Below are 26,245 nucleotides of genomic sequence, written 5' to 3' on the forward strand. Positions count from 1 at the left end.
TTTTGTTTGTCTTATTTGCTGCTGTATTGAATAACCTAGAAGTGTAAGCCCAGGATAAATATTTGCTGAAGGAATGAATGAATGAATGAAATTAATGCCCACAGCCCCCAGAGCAGAGAAAAATCTTTTATGAGTTTCTTTCTGGAGAGATTTATGTGGCTTTTTGCTAATGCATTTTTCTGTATAATTTTTGCATAAAAAGGGGTTTGTGGAGGCCCTGCAGTGAGTCATCAGCTGGCCCTACCCCAAGTCTGGCCACCGCAAGGGGACCAGGCTGCAGAGCAGGAGTCCAGAGGGTGCCAGGCGCAGAGGGTCTGCCCTTCCCAGTTGGAAGGACCAACCCCCCTGGACTCCAGGCAGCCCCCAGAGGCATCCCCTCTGCAGGTCTCGGGAACCAGCTGAGTGGGGCGGAGATCAGGCTGTTAAAATACCCAACAGGCCCTTCTGAATGCTTCCAAATGCTATCTGGTACCAATTACCACCTAGTTACTGTGTGTTTTAAAGACTTTTCACATAGAAGCCTTTACTTTTGTGGACACTGCAGCAAACATTACTCCACTGTGTTTGTGGCAGGCGACAGTGGGCTGTTGCCAAAAGCCAAAGTTTTGCAAAAACACTTATCTCGTGAAAGCAGGAACTCCGCGTTGGCCCGTGCCTGTGGAACTGTGGCTTGGGAGAATTGCTCTTTTCTCTTAGATACGTGACCCAGAGCACACAGCCAAACACAAGTATCACACTCACAATCCTATGACACGTGTCTTTCCAAAGCCGCAAGTCTCACAGAAGTATCAATTAGGATAATGTCTATAAAAGCACTTTCTAAAATCCTAAGTGTTAGAACATCTATTTTACATATATATTTAATTTCTCATTCACTCTTCCCAGCAACCATGTGGGATGGGTATTATTATTATTATTTTATGAAAAAATCAAAGGGCAGAAAGGTCAGGTAATTAGTCAGAGGTGAGTGACCTGGCCAGTGACAGTGTGAGGGGTGGGATGCACCCTGGGGCTCGCTGGCTTCCTGCTCTTCGGTGTGGCTGTGTTACAGGAAGCCTCAGGGCCTGCCGAGTGAAGTGGACGTGTGGGGCTCTTCTCTCTCATTAGTCATTTGGATTTTTCCATTTCCAGTGGACAAGTGGGCTTGCTGTTAGAAATTCGGGCTCTGGTCATGAACCGATTGAGGCTTTGGATCACGCAGTGCTGGGTTTTATGTGTTCACAGTCTAATCTAGAATTCTCTCCACAGGCAAAGTTTCCACTAAAGTCAGGAGTTGAGGGAAAAGACAACAGATTCTGAACTTGAAAAAACACCAATTTTAATCCAGATTTGAATCACGCAATCAATATTCCAATCAGAAGATGAATAATGTTATTCTGAGATTGCTTCCTTAAATATTTCACACACACACACACACACACACACTCACATACACACTTTAGGGACTTAGAAAAACAACAGCTTACATTTTTGGAATAAGTGGAAAAAAGACCCCCTCTTTTTCATGCCACTCTTTGAATGTATAAGATCGTGAGGAGTAAGTCCTCTATACTGTGTTGGAGATTAGCCACGCAGCTCCCACTACAAATACGCCCCCAGCACCGCTCTGGAAGCGCATCCCTGGTCTACCTTTTAACATGAGACGCGAGGCTGAAAGAAGCGGTGTCTGTGGGCCGGTAATCCGAGCTGCCGCGGGTTCCCATGGGAACGCCAGGAACACGCTTCCTTTATTTATGCACATTTGCAGCAGCTGCCTCCTTCGGATCCTGGCTCTTAGCAAGTACAGGCAGCAGCTCCCAGTGCAGAACTGCCCTAAATGGCTCTCTTTGAAGCCCTTCAGTCCCCAGCCTTCCATTTGTGTCTGGCCCTGACTCATCAGGGGCCTGAATGCTTCACCTGCTATCTTAAGTTTCCAGTAGAGCCTGAACCAGATTTTAACAAAAGAACAATCCCTGACCAGAATCTCAGCAGGAGAGAGTTGGAGAAGTGAGGAGGGTAGGACCCAAGGCAGATCGCAGATTGCAGTCACTTCCTACCATCTATCTTTCGAAAGATACTGATCTTTCTCCCTCCTCTGGGTTTTTTGCTCTACCTGGATCCCAGCTCCCTGTTTACAAGGTTAACACCAGCTGGATGCAGACCCACACTCACTCTGGGCTTTGGAGTAGTTATGATTCAGAGCAGAAATGGCAGCATGAATAGACTGGCACAAGTTTTAAAGAAATTTTTACCTATTTTCAGGGATCAAAACACTTAATATTTAAGTAGAAGTAGCTAGAAACATTCATTCACCCATTTATTCATTCATGCTTCACTTGTTAGACCCTGTATGTGCCCCTCTTATCACAGAATTTATCATGCTGTGCTGAAATGGCCCGTTCACCAACTCTGTGAGGGCAGAGGTTGGGTGCTTCTTGCCGATCACTATATTCCCTGTGCCTGGAATATAGCAGGTCCTTACCAATTATTTGCTAAACAAAGAAAGGAAAAAAGGGAAGAAATGAAAAAGGCTTTATGGAAATAGTAGCATTTAATATAGAAGATATATATATGTGTGTGTGTATGTATGTATGATAAGGTAGGAATTTATCGTACTAGTATATTTCATATAATAGCTAACATATATTGAGCAGCAACTATGTGCCAGACGTTGTTTTAAGTGACTAACATATATTGTTTCATTTAATCCTCAGAATAATCATGAAGTAAATGTTATTATTTTCCCCATTTTATAGGTGAGGAAGCAAACAGAAAGAGGTTAATGAGCTTGGCCAACATGACACATAAGAGATGGCATTGCCAGAATGTGAACCCAGACTGTTCGACTGGGAGGGTCTGTTGTTTATCACTACTACACACAGCCTACAGATAGACCATAATTTCACCTGTGCTAACCCCTAGGGAGATGGAGAGAAGACATTTTCTAAAAATGTTCTGAAGTTGAAGCTGGGGGTTGAGCTGTTGCCCAAACTGGAAATACCTCTAAGAACACTGTCCCCTCAGGGCACAGGGAGCACAGAGAAAGCGGGTCTCTAGTCTCATAGATAGGACCCTGACACTGCCATACGGACCGCTGGGGACTACTCAAGCTCCTCTTTACCTCTTCTCCCGTGTCACCCCTGTTCACAACTGAGCAAATTAAATCCTCAAACACCCCAAGATGAATCAGCTCTACCTGGAACTTCCAGGTCTACGTTTGGTGAGGGGCTTCCCTGCCTTCTGTCAGCCTGACTTCGAGTCTCCCCAACCCAGCTGCTTAGACATGTTACAATTCAGAGACCTTTCTTTGTCACCCCCAAGTGGACCAAGACCCACTACCTCTAAATACACTCCAGGGCTCCCTCCTTCTCTCTCTTTTGCTATCAGTATATTAAAAATGGAGGTGGAATAACAGGTTGTTGCTTTTTAAAAGCTGTGAGACATAAATTTTGGTGTCAGAGGACAGGAGGGAGAGAGAAGGTCAAAGGAGACAAGTAGGGACTGAGGTAGAAAGAGCCAGAGGCAGAAGAAGCGATAGGGACATGGGTGGACCAGTGAGGCCTGGGAGAAAGGGAGGTCAGGCCTCGGAAAGGAGAGACACTATTTCTCTATCTGAACGTAAAGAGGGGATTCATGTTTTAAAGACGTTTGGAGGAACTGAGGAAGAAAGGTAATGGCAATCATGAAGATGGTCTCAAATTTTTAAGAAAAATAGGAGGCAAGGGCAGGTGAATTCTAGGAGTGTATTTAAATGTCCTGCATTTACATTTTCACACTAAACATCCTAGCTCGATGTTTTGAAAAAGTGAATTGTCATTCATGATCAAAGCATAGATAACAAACATTTCTTAAGAGAATGGTGAGCATGATAAACATTAACCTTTGGTTCACCTCAGCCATAACGTGTCCTCCTTACAGACACCTGTCCTCACTTTAGGAAAATTCCATGTATAAAATCTAACTTTCCTTTAAAAACACATTCTGTGGGATTGTTTTGTAAAACCAATTACTTTATAAACAGAGTCTCAGAAGTTTTCTTTCCTATCATTCTAGCTCCCCTGTTATTTTAGTTTGGAAAAATCAGTTTAGGGACTTCTAAAAATTGTTCTTTTAAGGTAAGGTAATTTGTTTTAAATTCAAGACTAAGTACTCCCTCAAGGATACATATTTGTAAATGGTGTTTTAAAATGCATCCTTTACTTATGGAAAAGAAATTATATAAAAACAAAATGTGAGACCAAAAAACCAATACAATAATTTTGAACTTAAAAAACGGATATTATTTTGAAAATTGTTTATCATGGGTTACGAGGCCTCTGTCACTAACAGTATGTTCCCCAGATAGGCTTCAGGTAAAACACAGAAACCATAAACTTAGTCACGATGCATAGAAGCCACTAAGATCCTTGAGCAGAGCGTGAGCCACACTGTCATGCCACAAAGCGGGGCTTGCTGGCAGGAGTGGAGAATCAGAAGTCCTCTGGGGGCAAGAACAGCATCTCAGAAGAGAACAAGAGTCTACAGCTGCCCTTTGGAGACATTTGTCCCATAGGTAAAGAGGAAGAAGGCAATGCTATGGAAATCTTATCAATAAAAACAATAAAAGGAGTGGATGATAGGAAGCTATGTGGAAATAGAAGGTGAAATACACAAGAAGGCAGATGGCCCTCCCGTCCTCTCAATTTCTATGAATGGCTCAACAATTCTTCTAGCTACTCCAACCAAAAAATAGAGGGTCAGCTCTGATCATCCCTTTTTCCTCAATCAATCAGCAAATCCTCTCCATCTATTACCATTTCTCTGTTTCTACTTGCCTTAGCTGGCAACCCCGTGGTCTGCCACCTGTCCTCTAGTACCCTACACACAGCTGCAAGATTTTTTTTTCTTGAAGAAGATTTGCCCTGAGCTAACATCCATTGCCAATCTTCCTCTTTCTTCCTTTTTTATGTGAGCTGCCAGCACAGCATGGCCACTAACAGACAAGTGGTGATGGTCTGTGCCCAGGAACTGATCCTGGGCTGCTGAAGTAGAGCATGCCAAACTTAATCACTAGGCCACCAGGACTGGCCCCCAGATTAGTCTTTTAAAAGCAGAAATCTGGCCAGGTCACCACTTGCTCAACAACCTTGAACGACTTCTCACTGTGTCCTGAACACGGTCAAAGACGATTACATTAAGTCTTGCTTACCGCAGTGGTTCTCAAAGTGTGGTATCTGGATCATCAGCCTCAGCATCCCCTGGGGACTGGTGAGAAATGCAGATTTTTGGGCCTGCATCACACCTACCCAATCAGAAACTCTTGGAGTGGGCCCAGCAATCTGTGCTTTTAAGAAGCCTTCCAGGTGATCCTGATGCATACTAAACTTCGATACCCATTGGCTTAGTGATTGAGACCATGAAGTCTGGCTTTAGATGGTCTAGTCTCAAATCCTTTTTCTGCTTGCTAGCTGTCTTCCTTACACAAGTCCCTGTCTAAGCCTGTTTCCTCATTTTAAACATGGGGTGTATTTGAGGTTGTCACTGTGAATTACAAACAACAGATCATATATAATGCTCAGCACAGGGCCTACACCTATGAAGCCCTCTATAAATATCACTAACTATTGTTATTAAGGGCTACCCCTGCACTGATCCTAAACTGCTTTCCACAGGCTGGCTAGTTGACCCACACACCATTCCCGGCAGGTCTTCTACCACTAGCATGGTGCCTTGCTCATAACTTATATATGGGCTCAACTGTTTGACACATGAATCAGTGAGGAGCTAATGCCAGAAAATTCCTGATACTAATTAAGTACCTTAGGGAAAGAGCTTAGTTTGAAATTGAATGGAGTGAAAATTCTAATGAATGCTAATGAGGCATTGATTTACTCTCTGACCTGAGAAAATATGATAAACCAGTTGCTTTTGTTCCCATCTGTAAAATGGGATTAATGTTATTAACCTCCTTTAGAAGAATTACCCCTACAGATACATTGCACATAGAAAGTGCCCACAGGTGCTGAGAATGAGTCCTGTGATACATCATAATGAATTGCATCTGCCGAAATGGGGACAAGCTTTGAAGAATCTCTGTCAACAGAGCTGGGGACAATGATGAGTCTGTTTTGTTTTGAATTGTTATCAGTGTTTCCTCATAATTCTGCTCATGGGAACACACACTGTAAATATTTCTTTTAGACTTCTGTCACATTTGGAGAGAGCCTGCTAGAGAAAATAGTCTATTATGTGGTTCACAATTAGTGAGATCATTTGTGTGAATTGTCAGTAAGGACACATCACCCATGTAGAGTATTCTAACACCAGAAAATACCGGAAATAAGCTGCCGTAACCTGTCATTACAAGGGTTAGGGAAAATGTGGATGTCTGAGGGCACATCCATTATTACTACTGGAGAAACAAAATGTTTGAATTAGTGGTGGGGAATATGTAATGCCATCCTCATCTACGAAGTAGATACTATGTTATTTACGATCTGAATTACCCCCACAAGACTTGTCATTCCTCTTTTAAACCTAGTAAAATTAACTAAAGCCTGATTCTGACAATATTATAACAGTTTTCCTCTGCCACCAGGCAGCCCCTTCCCCTCTTCAGGCCACAGCACAGCTGTGGAAATGAGCTTCCTACAAAATAAGGCTGACCTTGCCACCTCCTGCCGAGGCCCCTTGGCCCACAGGAGTGAGGCCCCATGGCCCAGGTCGCTAGCAGCAGACCTGGGTTGACTTCTGCAACCTGTTGCTCTCTGCCTCATCAGGTAGGCCCGCCCCAATAAACTCCTTTCTCACAGTTTCCCTCACATACTAAGCCCCACAGTGGAAGGACTTGCTCTCGATTATAGGTACCTTGCATGTATTGTGTGGATTTGATAATGCCTTCCTGACTGGACTGTTATCATCTTAAGTCGGGAACCACGTCTTATTGTCGCCTTTATTTTCAGCATTTAGCAAAATATCTGAAAGTTAGGAAGCCCTCCCAATTCCAGTAAATCGTGCTTGAACAAACAGGCAGATAGTGAGTAGAGAGCAGCATTTGTTGACCAGTCTCAACATGAGCTAATCTTTTTCTGGCTAGTGAGAAATTTCAGAACAAAAAGAAATGGCCAGATTTTTAAAAATCTTGAAATACAAAAGTTATCATCAATAAAAATTACAGAGATGGATGATTTGCACTTCAGATTCACATTTTCAGCCCAGTTCCAGCTCAAAGAACCCCGAGGATGACTTCATGAGTAAGTGGATGATCTTTTCCTCCTCTCCATTGAAGCTTCTAAAGACATCAATACTGTTCTCCATTCGCATTCTCTGCTGAAGGCAAGTTCCTCCTTCTCAATTGAGTCAGATATCAACATCTTGAGGGAATAAGGGAAACAAACTGGCTCCCCTGGGCCTTAGGCTGATGTAGGTAAGTATAGTCCTTTTAATAACTGAAGATCTCCAGTCTAAAGAAAAGGCCAACTGAGGAAGACTAGATTTCTGAAGACGAAAACCTCAGACTTACCCTAATTTCATCAAACTTATATTTGACCTAGCTCGAACGCCCTTGTCAGATCCAGCTTTTAATTATTTCCCTCAGCGTTCAGTCTCCAGACCTCACCTGTTGTGTCTGTCCGCCTCAAACCTTGATCCCCTTCATTTGCCTACTTCAGATGTCAGTCACCTGCTCAACCTCAGTTGTGTTTGACCTCAATTACCTGCAATCTCTTCCTGACTCCTGCCCTAAAGGCCTTCACTTGTGCCTCTTGTAGGACTGGTTGCCAACAGCAACCATCAGAGAGACACCAGTGAAACCTCAGTTAAAGAGCACATCCTCTTCCAGTGTCCTTGTGACATTTATGGGCATTATAAAATGTTAGAATTTAACCATAACTTTGGTTTGTCATATATATGTTCTTTCTGAGAAGGCACCAAAAACATGTCTTTCAAATCTCTTATTGGATAAGGTGTGGGTTTTCCGTGTGACCACAAATGATGAAGGAAAAAGAACAAATGACTGTGTCTCCTCATGTGGGCCACTGGCCTAACATCGAGTCTTGGGCTTGTTTTCTTCCTGGGCTCGATAAAGCTCTATTAGGCCCTGGGTTCATTTCCTAGGGCTGCTGTAACAAAATTCCACAAACAGGAAGGCTTAAAACAACAAAAATTTATTCTCTTACAATTCTGGAAGCTAGGAGTCCAAAATCAAGGTGTCGGTAGGGTTGGTTCCTTCTGAGCACTCTGAGGGAGAGTCTGTTCCATGCCTGACTCTAGCTTCTGGTGACAGCAATTACTGATGTTCCTGACTTGTAGATGCATCGCCTCTGCCTCCATTGTCTTCACATGGCCTTCTCCTGTCTGTCTCTCTCCTCTTTTTATAAGAACACAAGTCATATTGGGTTAAGAGCCTACTCTACTCCAGTATGACCTCATCTTAACTTATTATATCTGCAACAACCCATTTCCAAATAAAGTCACACTTTGAGGTACTGGAGGCTAGAAGTTCAACATATCTTTTTGGGGGACACATTTCACCCATGACATCCCCTCACACTTTTAAGCAAAGCTTTGACCTTGTTTTTATCATGAGTTCCAAACAAAATTTCTTATTTTGTCTTGGAAAAAACACACATGGGCTTGGGGTTAGTCAGACTCCCTATTTACCGTCTCAGGGCATATTTCATGTTTTGACCAGTCCTACCATCTTCAAAATGGGGATAGTATTGACCTTCTAGGTAGCTAGGAATATTAAATTAGATAACATATGACAGTACATAGTAAGTTCTCAATAAATCCTGTTGAGAATTTCCTTCTTTAATAAATGATAATTAAACAGCAGAGATAAGAAAAAGCAATTTTTATTAAAATGAACCTTCAAATCAATGTTTCTCTTGGACTTAATAATGAACATTTGAGTACAAGAACGTATATAGTCACAACAGTTGCTGAATGCATCATAAAGCCCTTTCAGTTTGTCAGCTTGTGAACCTCAAACAGAAGCAGAATTGTGCAGAAGCGCCTTAAAACAATCACTCTTGACATTTTGGTAAGAATGCATTTACTAGACTGGATCTCAGACTTGATTGTGAAAATAAACAAGAGCCAAAATGATCTGGCTTTAAACGCTCTATAAAATCTGCATTTCGGTAGTACCCTGTTCTATGATTCATAAAGAAAGCTTCTATTATGGTGAGCCTGGGTAAATCCGGCTATGTAAACTTTGAAACGCCTTTGAATTAAAAGACGTGGTTATGATTTACTGCTTGACAATCTTCTCAAGGGAAAAGAGGCAGCACTGCTTCACCTAGATAACTTTATTTAAACTTAATTAGTCGTTGGAAGATTATTTACTACCCTTAGTCTGTAAAAAAAAAACCAAAGGTCTGTCAACACCAAATGCATCTGACTTTTGCAGATGTGGTTGTGGTTTCTGAAATCTTTAAAGATTCATCTTAAATATGCCTTCAGGTCTCCCTTTTGTGAAACTTTGACAGCATAATAGAATTAGATTTGCTGAATTTCACTAAACTGTAAAGTAACGTGTCATCAGCTTCACTTACTTCCGAAAAAATATTTCTCTCTGGTAATGCTCATCACTCTAGCTTTTCATCCCCTAAACACGAAACTGAAACAAAAAGGATGACTCCATCAGTTTCACAAGTGACAAGATGTTAAACATTTAACACTCCCACATTGTAGTACCAGCTGCCTCTGGATAATGTAGATTTGCTTAGGTTTAGTTTAGAGAAAAAGGGAGGAGGAGGAGAAGAAAGAAGGAAGGATGGGAAAGGAATTACTCTTGCAGTGAAAATACAAAATTCTCTGCAGATGTGGAGGATTCTGAAGAGAGATGTGCCGACTGAACAAACCTCTTTTCCCCAGAGGACACTGCAAGTGAGTCACCATCAGGTTCTGCACTCCTGGCTGTGCCCTGTGTCTCCAGCTTCCCATGGACTCCCTCTGATAAGATCACTTAGTGCTTTGGATTAGAATAAATTGTTCCTTGAGAGAAGGTATGGGCCTTGGTCAAGTATGTTCCCAAACCCTATTTAAGTGCTCAATGAATGTCGGCTGAGTGAACGAGCTGGAAAAGCACGTGTGGCCCTCTGGGTCACTCCAACTCTTTCTCCACAGCCGATTCCTCATCTCAGGCACCTCTGCTGTGATCTCAGGCCAGTCACACAGTATTGACTGAGCAACCTGTGTGCTCAGTTGATCTAACCAAAATCCTTTGACAAAGTCTTTGTTAACAAACCAAAACTAGTATCCACTTTAAAGAGCCAAGAGTGTTCTCTTCTTAAAGTGTCTTGTCAAGAGAGGTGGTTGTGAGATGGAAAAGTTATCTATGGCTTTCCATGGTGAGCCATTTTCCTGGGTGAGAGGCAGAAAGGGCTAACTTTGGGATCTTGCACAGCTGCCCAGTCATAAGGCTTGTTAAGAGCGAGGTTTTCCATGTGGACTGAGGCATGCCACAGCCGAGGGCCCATTTTGAAGAACATACTATGAAGCTCCCAAAAGGGAAGACAGAACTGTATAAATAGCACCCTGTCAGTGGTAGGTGGTAGTTCTTCTACTCAACAAACTTTTGATGAGGAATTACCATGTGCCGGGTGCTATTCTAGGCACTACAGGACGAAGGCAGATGGGAGTGGTGTGGGAGTGGAGATGCATATAAAGAGGAAAAAGGCATATGGCTGAGACGCTGGGCAGTTAACTCAGTAGGTCTCAGTTTCATCATCCATCTTTCAATGTAGAGATTAGCAAACTACAAGCTGTGAAACCTCTGGGTAAGTTAATTTTTCCTTCTTTCTTTCTTTTTTTATTTTTTGTTCAGTCATGATGCCTGGATCCTCACATCTTTATTTCTCTTTCCTCACCATTTAAAGAGACATCCTCAAAAACAGATGATCATGTGCGTGGTGTCATCAATACAGGACTAGCTGAGTGCCAAGAGCCACCCTGTAGTGCTGCCAAGTTTGCACAGTTCCAGGGCCATTCTTGGGTTCAAGGTGGAGCTTTACTGTGTCTATGTCATTCATGTCTCATCTGTATCACCACATTTTCTCTACCCCACTTGAGTCTTTCCGATGACCCATTCTAAACACAGCTATAGAAATCATGCTCATTCAGAGTTACTCGAAATTTAGAGTCATGCCCCAGTGCAATTTCAACAGAGAATACTGGTTTCTGTATCCAGTTCTATCCAGAGCCTTACATGTTCAGTGTCTGGGTGAAGAGTCTGAGGTCTTAGTGACTGGAGAGGAAGCTACATAAAAGAAAGCTGTTCTCTTCCTTCCAATATTCCTTGGATAACTGAACTTACTTGTCTCCACATTCCTCTCTTATTTCTACTTCTGCCCACATTAAATCACCATGTATCTCTTCTGCTCTAGTCACACCCAACTCTTTGCCATTCCCCAAATGTATCACGCAGGTTCCCACCTCCCTGCCTTTGCTCCTGATGCTTCCTTTCCTTAGCACACTTTCCTTCCCTTCTCTGCTTGGTTAATTCTCCCAGATTCAAGTTAAATAGCATTGGCTTCAGGAAGCCTCCTCTGACCCTCCCCCAACCCCCAGGGTCTTCTACACCTGGCTCAGTACTAATCTTCCTGTTTGCTTCTCTTACCCCCTCACTAGACTGAATTCTCTCAGGGCTAGAGAAATACGGTATCCATTCTGTAGTCCCAATATCCACTAGGACCTGGCACATAGTAGGTGCTTAATAAATGTTAAATAAATGTATCTCCAGTAACAACCCAAAGAAAGAGCAATAGAATCAAGTAAATGAAGGGTGAGAGTAACAAGGGAACATGGCACACACTTTGGGTTTTCCTCACTTATATGTGAAATAATGCTAATCCTTTAAATGAAGAAAAAAAGGGAAAGATAAAACAGGAGGAAAGAACAAAAGATAATGTACTCAGTTTGTCAAAAGTGTTTATATAAGACTAGCTATCAAAATATTGGGGGTTCTCTGGATAGGGCAAAGTTCTGAGTACCTAGTAGGAGCTCAACACATATTTGTGAGTTAACTGATTAATTCCATGAACTTTCCAATTCTAGCCATATTCAGATTAAATTAAACTTTGAATATGGTTTAAGTTCCTATATATATTTCCCTAAGATAAAGAGGCGTTTATTTAAACAAATGTAACACATAGATCTTTGTACTTTAGGACAAATGATAGTGCAAGGTGCAGGCTTAATTTAATGGTCAGTAATTGAAAAACAAACAACAAGAAACTTGATAATATTTCAATTATCTCTTTTTTCCTCTTCCATCCAAATATAAGAAAAAGAATGGGAATTTATCACCCTTTGTGGTAAGGATCTTAGTAAGTAAAAATCTGGAGGTAAATAACACAGTTCAAGTTTTCTAAGTAGTCTTTAAACTCAGAATTGTTCACACTTTAAAAAAAAGAAAAATAGCCAAAGAATACACAAGCAGTATAAAACTTATTTAAAAAAAAGAAATTCAGATCACTCAATACCAGAAAGTAGTTCACAGGTACCTTTCATGGTCAAACACTCTATTTCTTAACATGTCACATGTCAAAAACAACAGCCAATGTATTAACATGGTGTTTTGGCGTCAATTTTTATTTTATTTATTTTATGATTCCATAATTTTTTTCCTCTATGCTGATTTGGTAAAATGTTATTGAAGAAAAGAGTATAAGCCTCATCTTGCCTCTGACCAATAAAGATTTTTTTTGGTAGAATGAAAAATGTTCATTTGAGTAAAAACAGTATATTGAGATTTGTTGTTTCTCAAGTATTTTAAATCTTTTCCATTTTCATGTAGTATTCTAGCATTTAGCAGGCACAGTCACAATTAATCATAGTTTTTTTTTCAGGGATTACAAAGAAGGAAAAATTGAAATCCTTGAAAGTCATTTCCCCTGATTTCTGTCATTTTCATGTAAATAGCTGCTGCATAGAAAACATCCAGAAACCTTGACTTTAATCCAAATGGCACCTTGACTGAGGAATGATCAACATTATTGAATTGGACAAACAAGTAGTGTAGATAGGTGAGGAAAAGGGATGAGAAATTTATGGGCAAAGCTGCTATTTAATGAGCAAAAGGAGTGTCCTATGATCTCAAAGAGAATAAGTGATAAAAAGGAGAAGAGAGTGCCCGAATTAGGATTCTGAATCCCAGGCAGACAGAGGGTTTCTCTTCTCAGCCTCAGAAAGGTGTTTATGCATCTCTGGGTAGAGCTATGAATTACTGGACAATTATCTCTGGTTTAAAACAACACAAACTTCACAGGGGTGATACTGTTTTATATGTATTTTCTCCAATTTTTGCAAAAACCAGGCAAGATAACATCATGATACCTATTTGAGTAAACCCAGGCCCAAATTCACACTGTTCTTAGGAGGCAGACCTGGGATTTGAACATAGATATCTGGGGCTCCAGGATGCATGCTCCTTTCCAGTGTAGCACACCAACTCCCAATTCCATTATTAACAAACCACCTGCTTCCTCCTGAGCTTCTCTTCTACCAGACACCTGCCCGGGGCCAGGTTCTGACCATTGACTCACTGTCAGGATTCTCAGAAGGCTTTTGATTTCCTGCTACAAGGATATGGGACAGAAAAACATGCTGGTACACACTGGCCCCCATGCCTGCTTTAAATGAAGACATGATGCCTGGAGCTGTTGTAGTCATTTTGTGACCATGTAGCTACAAACGTGAGAAAGATAGACCAACATGCCAGAGATGATGAAGGGGCAAAAATGAGCCTGGGCGTTCATGGGCTGTGAAGCTGCAGAACCACTGCCCATGACTATCTCCTTCCAGACTTCTTGTGTGAAAAACAAGCTCCTATTTTCTTAAACAACAATTATTGAATTTTCTGTTACTATCAGCTGAAGGCTCTCCTACCTGATACATTAGTGTTAGCTGAAAGCTAACTAATTAGGTATTAGGTGACTAATGATATATTGAGTAGGCAAGGAAGAACTTGATCTCTCTCCCTTCCCGCTTCCTATTCCTTATCCTGACACCATCTGGAGGAGAGACAAACCTGATATGCCCTGAAGGCTTGTGTCTTTCTCCTGTCAGAAGCGTAGGAAAGGACTGGCTCTGGAGGTCCAAGATATCAGAGGTCAGCTCCAGAGACTGCCCCTTTCTAACAAGGCCATTTCTCTGCCTGGCAGAGAAGTGTCACCATTAAATAGTCACCCAGCTCTTCCCTGTTTCATTTTCCTTTTAAAAATATAGAGAGTAAAAGCAGAGGATACTTCTATGGAGTGGGCCATTCTGAGGGATAACGTGAGCTCAGGGGATTGTGTACACTTGGATACTTCTCTGTTTATAACTTCCTCCCATAAACCTTGTTTAAATTTACACCCTGTGCTGCTAATGAGCCTGTGCCCCACAGCTTTCCTTATCTTCCGTTCTATGTTTTCAGCGTCTCTCCTCCTCAGCAGGGATTCATTGCCTGGCAATCCACAGCTAGTGTTCTTCTCCCTTTCCAATTTCACTGTCCTTTCCAGAAACAGAAAAATGAGTGACCTACTGGACATACTTCAAGGCCACTGGTCTGTCTCTCTCCACTCTCATTAATACTGACTTCTTTGTTTACATGACCCAAGAGTCACGTGCCCAATATAATATCATATTGTATTATAAATACATTTGGGGTCTATTTTCCATCCTCGTCTATTTAAAAGGAGGAAAGACCATACTATGCACCTTTCTTACCATCTCCAATCCCTGGCGAACTCCTGGCACAATGCAGGCACTCTGTAAATGTTTGAATGTATGGATGACTGACTGACCGAGGGAGGAGAAAAACAAACACTGCTTCAATTTTTAACCTCAGGTGTCTAAAAGGTACTCAAGTTCCCAAGTCTCAGGGTTCACATGCCCGGATGACTACTCATGTGACACTAAATTAAAGTGCCATATTAGTAGAGAATGCCAACATGGCTGAAACAAGTACTTCTTAAATCTCACCACATGCTTCTCCATTTTCTCGGTGTCAATGAACCCTAATGTGGAGCAAAAAAGAGACTTTGGAGTCAAAAGATTTGTATTGATTGAGCCATTCATTCATTCATTTGAGATACACATGCCTGCCACTTACTATGTGCCAAGCGTTGTGATACATATTAGGAAGGTAAAGATGAAAGACACAGTTTCTGACCTCAAGGGAGTGTACAATGTGTCTGTGTGTCTGAGTCCAGGGGGGTAGTTGAAATGATTATAAAATGGTATCCATGTTCTGATGGGATATGCACAGAATAAGACGGCGATAAACATGACAGGTATTTAACCAGTTGTGGGCATCCAGGGAGACTTCCTAGAAGAGGAGATTTTGGGGTTGAGCTTGGTCTTAATTGAATCTTTCATTTATTTGTGTGCTAAAAAGGTGGAATGAGAAAGTTTGAAAACCTTTTATTCGTGCTATTTGCAAGCTTCTTTGGACCCATATTTAAAGAACTGTTAGGGTGTGTCTGCCTTGAAATATTCATAATAGACAATATGGGGATCTTGCAATCAGAGCACTATAGATACAGTAACTAGATTAAGATAATGATTTATTCAACATTTCTGTCAACATATTTTCTTTAGTGCAACATACTATGCCAGTTGATATTACAGGTACAAAATTATTTCACATGGATGGGTCTTCCCCATCAAGGAACTTACACAACACAGTCATGATCTAAGTAGAAGGTGGAAAGTGAATTAAGGTAAGTGAAACTTTCCTTAGAAGAGAGAAAAAAATCTTTCCATCAAGTGTAAGGATGGGATTAGGAATGTGTGTTTGAAGAAGTGATGCAAGCTTGGAGGAGGAGCAGGACCTAGGAATACAGAGATAAGGGGGACAACATTCTAAATATACTAGAGCTAGAAGGGTCAACGGAGACTGACAAGTCCTACGCTTCTAAAATTTTAATGTACATTCACAAGTCACTTGTTAAAATCTTGTTAAAATGCAGATTGTGATTTAGTCGGTCTGTGGGGGGCCTGGGTGTCTGAATTTCTAACAAGCTCCTAGGTGATGCTCAGCTGCTGGTCCATGGGCCACACCTTGAGTAGCAAGGATCCAGTTCACATGCCTCAGAATAGAGGAGAATCATGGAACCCAGGGCAGGAGGGGACTTGCCTATGCCACACAGCTGATCAGTATGAGAGCAACTCTGTCTCGCACGCACCGCAATAGCAGCTCAGCAAGCAGTGCAGAGATCATGGGCTTTGGAGTCGCGCTGCTCTGGGCTCATTCTTGGCCCTGCTGCTTACTAGTTGCAAAGTCTTGGGCAGGTCATTTATCCTTTCCGTGCTCCAGTTTTCTCATTTGTAGAATACTGATAAGTAACTCCTACCTTGTGGAAAGGTTGTGATAAGTCAGTGATATGACTAGTGTACAAAAAATGCACAATAGTGTCTTCTGGAACACAGAGGTGATCAAAACTCAGAATGTGTCTTCTCTTTTCCTTTTTTTGGCCAGGTTAACTTTGCCATCAGTGCACACGCCCTTATCTCAATCATATCTCCCCTAGGGCCTGGACTGTGCTAGCACCCAGTGACACATAGTAGAACAGTTAACACTGGCTGGCAAACAGGTGCCTGATTAAGGCCAAAAAAAGAGGATTTCATTTTTTTCTTTTTGCTGTCTCTTTGGAAGAGGATTCAGGAAGGTAAACATATGTCCACTAGTGATTTTTTTGTACTTCTTTGCAATAGAGACCTTTAAAACATCTACTCATTAATAGAAAATGCTCAGCTAATATCACAAATATTAAGGGTGGATGTTTTTCATTCCACTTTAGTTAATATCGGAATTATTTTTTTTCCTGGGTCCACGATTTTGTCAGGCTGTCTTAGCTGCTTACCTAAATACGAAGAAAAACTCAATCTCATAGTTTCCAAGGTGATAATAAGAAACAATGACTTGTGAAATATCTCCTTTAACAAGAAACTTCCTGTTTCAAATACCAGCAAGCTAAGGGAAGGATGTTGTCACTTTTTGCATTATTTGAGGGTTAGATTTAGTCTCAACTGGACTAAATTGGAAGGTGCTAAAGGTGAAAGAAAGAAAAGAAATCTACGAGGAATTAAACCTGTTAAACTGTGCAGTGCCATTGCAAGAGCTGCTTCAGAAATCCATTTAGAAATCATTGCTCTTGTATCTGAATCATTACAGAGACACCAGCATCACCCACTTCTTATTACTGCAAACATAGCAACAGTTGCCATGCTAGCAACAGCTTCGTAGCACAAACACTGGAGTCAGGAGAGAGCAGGGCGGGGCCGAGCTGGAGTCAGGTGTTGAAGGCGCAGGGCGCTGGCTGTACAGATTTAATGAGGCCAGTTGTTCTCTTTGGTCCCTGTGCTGTGTCCTGTCAGACATTTCAGCAGAGCAAAAGAAGTCTCAAAAACAGCATTTTGGGACCAGTCTTACTTTCAATTGTCCACAAACGTCACCGCCAAAGGCAGGATGTGTGTGCTTTGATGTACCCGAGTGGGTCTCGGCCCTCTTTTGGTTATGAATGGAGAAAAGGCCAGGGTTTCTCTTCATTTCCAGGAATGAAAAACTCATAAAACTCTCATCATTAGAACATCAGGCTATTCATTGTCCCAATATGTCATTTCTTCTAATTGAAAACGGAGAAATCTGTCACCGTTTATTTAGCCGTTTGCCTCTGGCGAATCTTTGTAGGTTCCCTTCCTGTGGCTGGGATTAGTTAATTAGTATCACAAAACACTTGAAGAGGGAAATGCACTCTGGCTCGCCCTTTGGGTTATGAGGGAGCCCGTTTCAGGTTGCTAACAAGCACGCTGAAGGATGGAGAACACTACGTTACAGCATCAGAATGGCCACGGCAAAGGCTGCCTCTCATTCTCTCAAGTGCATATGCTGTAGCCTTGCTCACTCTTTCCATGCAAATCTTTTATGGTTGACAATAAATTCAGGTCCTCACAGCTCATAAAGAAGGTGCCAATTTTACACACGTAGGGCTCTTCTCATATCTCCACTGTTATTAATTTCCCATTTTTCATCACTTCCTCCTCTGAACAGAATATTTGGTTTGATGTTCTTTCTTTTACATTTTTCATGGAGAAAGGCTGTTTCAAACTAAGGGTGGTTTTGAAAGTCAAGGAATGGAAGGAAAAGATTGACATTTTTCACATGCTCCTAACTCTCAGGCTGACAGCCTTTGTTCCATGTGAAATCGCAAAGCCTCTCTCCTTGGTACAGCGGGCAGAAAGGCAGCAAGCCCCACTCGCCGTTTGCCAGCTGATTGCTAGGTGGTGCTAGAGAGCTAAGTCCACATGAGCTGAAAGAGAGTTCTTAACGGAGAGCCCTATCACATTTCAGCACAGACTATTTCCAATTCTGATGATTTGTAGCATAACAGTAGCATGAAATGCAGAGGGCACTAGCAATCAGTGCATAGGCTTCCGTCCACTTTTTGTGTGTATGAGTGCATATGGGAATTGTTGGCTTATTTCACCCCAGTGCTTTCTGGCTATGGCACCTAGGGCTGTGGTGAAGAGGTTTTATGTAAATACAAATAGATGGCTATGCTTACTTTTTGGACCTTCATGGAAATAGTGTTAACTTCCTGCAAGACCCCTCTCCACTTCCTTTAATTCTCCCTCCTTATTAGATGACATTCAGGGACATGATTGGAGGTATACCAAGTTCTTTCACACCCTCAAATCAATGTGAATAGCTCTATATTTTCTCTCTCAACTCCATACTCCATCACATTAAGAAATTTTCTGCTTTTGTTAATTAGAAAAATTTATGGGCACCTCAAGAAGATCTGAGCTTAAAAAGAAAGAGATAAAAGGCAACTGACAGGCATCCTGGCACTGGCTTAGATTCTAGCTACACTCCTTTGGCTTTTATGTTTTTCCAGTGCAGACCCTTAATGAGCTTGATAACTGACCTTCAGCAAGTGAGTGTCACAAAAATTATACATCCCAGAGGTGATAACTATCCTGAGAAAAGCAGCTGTCTTGTCTCTAGATTAGGCAAACAACATCTTACTCTCCTCATTATACAAACAATGTGAGCAAAGCCCGCAGAACTTAAGCCAAGTGAGTCAGTAAGGCCTCTCTTTGTACAAGCTCAGACGACAGCACTGAAGTGAGAGTTAGATACCAATGCGATGCTCTGAAATGCATTGAGGTCTTTTGTAAATTCCACAGATGTCATATTTTAAATCAATAATCTTTAATAAGTAAGAAACAGTTCAGAAATCCAAAGATGATATATTTTTATTGTTTCCTTAATTTTATAAATCTTAAAATTATTTCTATGTAGAATCAGCTAAGAGAGTCTAGGCATTCACTGTGTTTATGAGCGAGAAAGGGCAGTCTTATTGAGATTGAAAAACTCATGAAATCCTCATCATTAGATCGTCAGGCTTTTTGTTGCCTCAAAATGTCAGCAAAAGGATTCTCTTAAAAAATACAGTGAATGCAATTGATTACTGTAGTGGAGAATATATTTAATGAGGAAATTAAAAATAAGCCTAGTTTTACAGTGTACTTAATTCAATAAAGAAATCATACTAAAGTAGAATTATCCTCAAAATTGGTCCCCAAGTGTCTAGAGGGAAAGAGTTTGTCGTTTTATATGTTCTGATTGGGTTTTTGCTGCTTCAGAAATGTGGCCACGAAGTTAGGCTGGCTTCCAGAGACATCCATTAAAGAAGATAAGGGGGCAGGGTTAGGCCACAGCATGCTGGTGAATGAGGCAGGAGATGTGGTTTGCTGTGTTGAGGTTAGGTCTATATTAGTGCAGGCAGCTGATTACAAAGATCTGTTATGAGCAGGCCTAAGCTGAGGTAAAGTGGCTAGTTTCAGAGGTAGTCAGAATGAGAAAGGAAAATTTCCCTGCAATCGAACGTTATATTTGCTGTAGACTGAGAGTGCACTATGTTCCATTGGATCTGGCGGAGCTTCAGAGGGAAGTGGTTCAGTACTGCGGACAGCTCCCTACTGATTCTCCTCAAAGTGCAAACCAGAGGTTAGACTTTTCTGCTTCTTAAAGATGGTTCAAACATGCTGGTAAATCATAGTCTCCAGAAACAGCATGGTATAATGGAAACACTACCAGACAGGCCCAGATTCAACCATTAACTACCATTTTCCCACTACATAGTTTCATACAAATTACTTAAATCATTTGGGTTTCGATTTGATTTACATGAAAAATGGAAACCATGAGGCCTACTTTACAAGACGGTTATGAGGATTAAATGGCATAATATTTGTGAGGACCTGTCATGATCATTCATTCATTCCACAAGTAGGTATTTAGCACCTACCATGTGCCAGACATTGTTCTAAACATTGGAGATACAGCATCAAAAAGGAGAGAAGTTTATGTTCTCATGATGCTTAAAATTTAGTAGAGATAATAATGAAAAAGTAAATGATTGGCTAAAACTATAATTACAGGTGGATGTAAGTGCTATGAAGAAGCTCTCATACTGATTCTTGTTGGTCTAAAGTTTGAACTTTACTGGACCAGCTGGGGGAAACCCAGTGTGGCCCAAGCAAGGTGGGAGGTCAGATAAGAAACACTGGTATAAAGCCAAAATCCTAAAAGATAACCCCAGGGTGAACCAGCAAAAATAAAATCCACTCTATATAGGGAGATCCAGTGGATAAGTGCCCTATTTTATCCTTGGCTCCAGGTAAAGTGAGAAAATGAGAAAATGAAATATTTGCCCTGAGAAGTCCATACACAAGGCCACACACATATAAGTTTTAAAAACAAAAATATTACTACATGAGTTTTATGAAAAACTCCAAGTTGAAGTTTTAAAGTGGTCCTGTGGGGTTAGTGTTCCTCGATGATCAGCAAGAGCCAAAGCACACCATCTGTGAAGTAACTTACACCAAATAAGGGCCAAAGAATTGGCAGAGATAAAGTTCCAAGGAACAAGATCTCACAATAGGAACTAAAATTTCTAAATACAGGATGAAACCAGGAGCAAGAATTAGCAGAAACAACAAACTACACAGTTAGATCTACAAAGACTGCAGAGATTAGAAATATTGGATATTCGGATATAGAATATAAAATAAATACGTTTGAAGAAAGAAAAGAATCAATTAAAAGTATGTGGAAGGAACAAGAGATTTCCAAAACTATACAGTCTAATTGCAAAAAACCACAACTTTTAGAAATGGAATAGAAATTAGAGATGAGTTGAAATAGAAATGCAGTGAACAGAACAATATATTAGATCTAGTTACTGAAAGAATACGTGAACTGGAAGACAGATTTGAAGAAATTACCAGAAAGTAGCATAGAGAAAGTAAAGAGTGGGAAATATTTTAAAAAATAGATTGAGAAATATGCAAATGTGAAAAATAGTGTGAGAAGATCTAAAATACTTCTAGAGTTCCAGAAATAGAGAATAAAGAAGATGTGGTAAAGAAATATTAAAAGAGATAGTGGCTAAGAATTATCCAGAATGTATGAGTGATGCCAACCCTCTGATTCTGGACACCCGACAAATCCAAAGCAAGATAGATAAATTAAATCCATAATTTCACACGACATATTTAAATTGTAATGTACCAAAGATAGACAGAAGCTCTAATAGCAGTTAGAAAAGGCAGATTGAAAATAAAAGAAATGATAATTAGATTCACAGATGAAATTTTAACAGCAACAAGGAAAGTCAGAAACACGTGGAATGCATCTTGAAGCTGCAGGGGAAAAGTAAACACCTCAAATCCCATATCCACTAAAATATCTTTTAAGAAAGAGGGAAAATTAAGATGTTTTCAGATGCTTAGTTCTCTAACAGAGTCATGTTAAAGTAATTTTTAAAGATGCACCTGAGGGGCTGGCCTGGTGGCGCAGCAGTTAAGTTCGTATGTTCCGCTACTTGAGGAAAGGGAAAATGATCTAGGAGGAAAGTGTGAAATGTAAGCATAATTAACAATGAAACAGTTAATATGGGTAAGTCTAAATAAACCATAGCTGTATAAAATAATAAAATAATATCTAGGCTGTCAAATTAAAAAAATCATGATGAAACTAAAATAATGGACAGAAATATAGATTTCAGGAAGGAATGATTTGGAACTAAAATGCTCTAAAATCTCTCTTTTGTTTGGGAGTAGGACAAATATATTAAGTATAGAATTTGTTAAGTTAAATAATGTGCTAAAGTTTTTAGGATACCCACTAAAGAATAGAAAACAGAGTGCATATTCAAATAATACCAAGGAAAACAAAAAAAAGGATAGGGTGAGAGGGGTAAAAAAAATCAAGAGAATAAAATAATATGGTAGAAATGAATGCAAATTATTTCAGCAATCACAATGAATGTAACAATCAATATGACAAAAGGTGTATAAGAATCTCACAGAGACTACTCTAAAGTCTAACTAAGAGATATTAAAGAACATCTAAATAAATGCAAAAATGCACTATGTTCATGGGAAGGGAAACAATATCATAAAGATATCAGATCTTCTGATATTGATTATAGGTCTAAAATATCTATAAGCAGGGGCCAGCCCGGTGGCACAGTGGTTAAGTACGCACGTTCTGCTTCTTGGCAGCCCGGGGTTCACTGGTTCCCATCCCAGGTGCAGACACAGCATTGCTTGGCACGCCGTGCTGTGGTAGGCGTCTCATGCATAAAGTAGAGGAAGCTGGGCATGGATGTTAGCTCATGGCCAGGCTTCCTCAGAAAAAGAGGAGGACTGGCAGTAGTTAGCTCAGGGCTAATCTTCCTCAAAACAAAAAAAATCTATAATCAAAATCCTACTTTTTGTATGTGGAAAATGCAAGCTGATAATAAAATTTATATGGAAGAGTAAAAAGTAAAGAACAGTCAAGAATAGCCAAAATCAGACATGCCCTACCAGATATTGAGACATTTAATAGTGCTACTATAATTAAAATTGTGTACTACTGACACAGGGATAAATAAATATCCCAATGGAACAGAATAGCAAAACTGAAAACACACCTATCTAAATGTAGATCCTTGATATTTGAAAGAACTGGTATTACAGATCAGTCAAGAAAGGGATGCCTATTCTTTGTAGGAAGGAAGGAAAAGAAAGTTCATGATCATTCTTTCATGTTTGTTCATCCTTTTCTCTTTATACCTGGACTACGTCTTCATCATCTGCCTCTTCAGTGAAACCTTTCTTTTTTTTTGAGGAAGATTAGCCCTGAGCTAACATCTGCCGCCAATCCTCCTCTTTTTTCTGAGGAAGCCTGGCCCTCAGCTAACACCTGTGCCCATCTTCCTCTACTTTATATGTGGGACGCCTACCACAGCATGGCTTGCCATGCGGTGCCATGTCCGCACCCAGGATCCGAACCGGCGAACCCCAGGCCGCTGAAGCAGAACGTACGCACTTAACTGCTGCACCACCAGACCGGCCCTGAAACCTTTCTTAACCACTTCAACACAAAGCAATCTCTCCTTTTTCAAACAGATTGGGAATGAATGCGTCAGTCACTTCTCTCCTCACGCATTTCAGGTACCTACATTCTATCTTTTGTTTGTTAAAAAGAAATAAGTGGATATTTAATGCCCTAATGGTGAGGGAGTGAGGGGGAAAAATGTTTGAATTATCACGTGGTTCACTATTTTTGGATAAGAGTAGACTTGAACTTGACAGGAATGGAGGGGTCAAAACTTGAAGTGCCAGAGTTTTACTCACTTAAATGCAGAAATGCAAAGCATGGCATCCATAGCCCAACCAATTTCCCCCTAATTTATTACAAATAAAAGTATTTAATATTCACCACATATGGTTAAATTATAAACGAGATATTGTAGGCACCTGAATAAAAACAAAAGAAAAGACAATTTCTGTTCTTAAACTACTTGTGAGTTAATGGGGAATAAAGATTAAATAATTATAATATAAGACAAGATAACGTAAGTGCATAAAGTAGCACAAAATACTACGGCCTTTCTTAAGGCATGGGTGGGCATGGGGTAGCCCCAGAAAAAGCTCTCTCGGGACATAGTGATTAAGCTGATTGAGATATTACAGGGGGCTGATTAATATTTTAACAAGATTGGGGGGGTGTCAAAGTTAAAAACAGTTGGGATACAGGGACAGGTCAACAGTACAGTAAACACAGGGTGTGCACACGAACCAGCAGAACTTCTGGTTTTTCTTTAGTGTGTGTCACCAGCGATTCCATCACTGTTTTGTGCAGGATAATTCTTTATTATGTAGGATTCTCCCAAACACTGTAGGAACTTCAACATTCTGGCCCCAGCCCACTAAACATCAGTAGCACCTCCCTAGTCACTGTGTCTACCAAAAAATGCCTCACACAGTTCCAAAAACCCCAGGATGCAATTGAGAAGAGAAAGAGTGACAGTATTATTCTGTCTGGAACCACTGGAATGTGTCATGTTCAGTGGGAGTTAAAACTGGAAATGTGTATCATTGATCATTTTGGATTCCAGAATGACATAATTTCATTTCATTTTAGAGGCAATGGAGAATTATTGGTGGTTTAAAAGTAGAGTGAATGATGTAATTGGAGTTCTACAGAAGGAAAATTCTCCTGGCAGTAGACGGTTAAGTGGATCAGGACATGAGGAAGCTGGAATGGGAGAGAAGTTAAAGACTTTACAAAGAAAGCAGCGTGGTGTCAAGGTTGGACACATGAACTGAGGTTAACTCTGTGTGAGTGTGTGTGTGTGTATAGTGCATGCGTGTGAGAGAGAGAGAGCTGGAGCCATGGATTGCATGAAATCACAAGTAAACTCACGAGGAAGAGAGAAGCAGGGTGGGAGGAGTTTGAGGTGGTCATGAGCTCACTGTTGAAACTGTGGTGAGCTGGCAAAAGAAATAAAATGGAGATGAAGAAAGAATTGGAAGAAAAGAGAACATTTAAGGAGCCTGAGGGAAGTTTTAGTGCCAAACAAGCATGAGGAGAGGTGGTAGTTTAAAAAGGGCAGTATTTGACCTTTGGTGATAAGGAGGAGACACCACTCCTGTTACTCTGTTCCACAGCAGCAAATGGACACAGTCCCCTCAGCGCTCTCTTTTTCTCATTCCTCCCAGCAACATCAGTTTCGTAGTGCTATCATCTTACACAATTGCTTCATTGCAGAAAAACTATGTGTAAATTAAAATTTTATAACTTATATTCAACTTTTATAGTTGAATTGCATTCTAAGTACACTAGGCAAGCTTTCTATTTAAAGGAACCCTTTGATGCACCCTTTTGTAATGTGAAAAATTAATTCCAATGTATCTGTTTTACAGTTCTGATCTCTGGATCTCTGATTCTCTTCTGGACAGCTAACTAGGTCACAGCTTTCTATTCTCAGAGCCCAGCCCCACACAAACACTAATTGGTTTTCGGATCTGAAAGGTTGTGCATCACTTTGCCATTTCTAAATTTACATGATGTAATCCATGTACAAGATGGCAGATTTCATACCCTGTGGGAGGAGCAAGTGCCACATGCTTAGTTTTCCAAATATATCTAGAGACATAAAATATTTTAAAAGAGGCAGAACTTCAGGAACGCCTTCCTCAATCTCAGATTTCAGCAATTTGTAGTTTTAATAGAAATTAGTGCACTTCTATTACTTATGGAGAAAATATCTGACACAATTTCCCATCTTGACATTTAATTTATGAAGGAAAGTAATAATCATTAAAAACAAATATGCAAACAAACAGCAACCAAAACCTCCCTCAAATCAAGCATTACAAAACTACGGACTGTAAACTCCAGAACCAAAAACTGAAAAATAAACGCACTATTTTAAAGACATTGTTGAGGGCTCTGAGGCCCAGAATTGGAAACATTCATTAGGTAGGACTGTAGGCCAAATCTTGTACCCTTTTTTTCACAGGCATGAAGCCAGGCTAAAAATTATGCCTTGTGTGATTTCAACGAGTGAGTTAGAATGCCTCTTAGATCAGAGGTTACTAGTACATTACAAGGACTTTTGGGAGAGACCATACAAGTAATCGACCTTCAAAATGATCTCCTTCGGTCACAGCTGCTGTTTCACGAACCTCTGCTCTCGCTTTTCTCTTCTGTTTATCCCATCAGTTGCATCCCCTTCCCACAGAGTGACTGGCAGCTTAGCACTGTAGCACTCTGGTCTGGCACGCTTCTCGGACTTGGATGTATATTGGAACCACCTGGGAAACTTTGAAAGCTTCTGACGTGTGGGTGCCACTCCTGCAGATTTTGGTTTAAATGGTCCCGGGCATTGGTATTTGTAAAAGCTCCCCAGGTGATTATTTTAACTTGCAGCCAAAGTTGAGAGCCACTGTCTTC

The 26,245-nt window shown here is 40.7% G+C and overlaps 1 protein-coding gene across 7 annotated transcripts in view; it reads right to left on the bottom strand.

Annotated features, from left to right (window-relative positions):
• The window catches only part of TNNI3K (TNNI3 interacting kinase), a 265,756-nt gene that overhangs the window by 18,201 nt on the left and 221,310 nt on the right, over positions 1 to 26,245 (bottom strand). The window contains exon 23 of one of the 7 annotated variants that reach the window (XM_070592133.1): positions 8,108 to 8,326. The exons of the other annotated variants lie outside the window; for them this stretch is intronic. Within the exon in view, the coding sequence (XP_070448234.1) occupies positions 8,161 to 8,326 (166 nt within the window). The 3' untranslated portion in view covers positions 8,108 to 8,160. Of the gene's footprint in view, positions 1 to 8,107; positions 8,327 to 26,245 lie in introns of those variants that run through there. 7 annotated transcript variants of the gene reach the window in all.

The sequence above is a fragment of the Equus przewalskii genome, chromosome 24 (assembly GCF_037783145.1).
Source record: "Equus przewalskii isolate Varuska chromosome 24, EquPr2, whole genome shotgun sequence".
In the NCBI taxonomy this organism is placed as follows: Eukaryota; Metazoa; Chordata; class Mammalia; order Perissodactyla; family Equidae; genus Equus; species Equus przewalskii.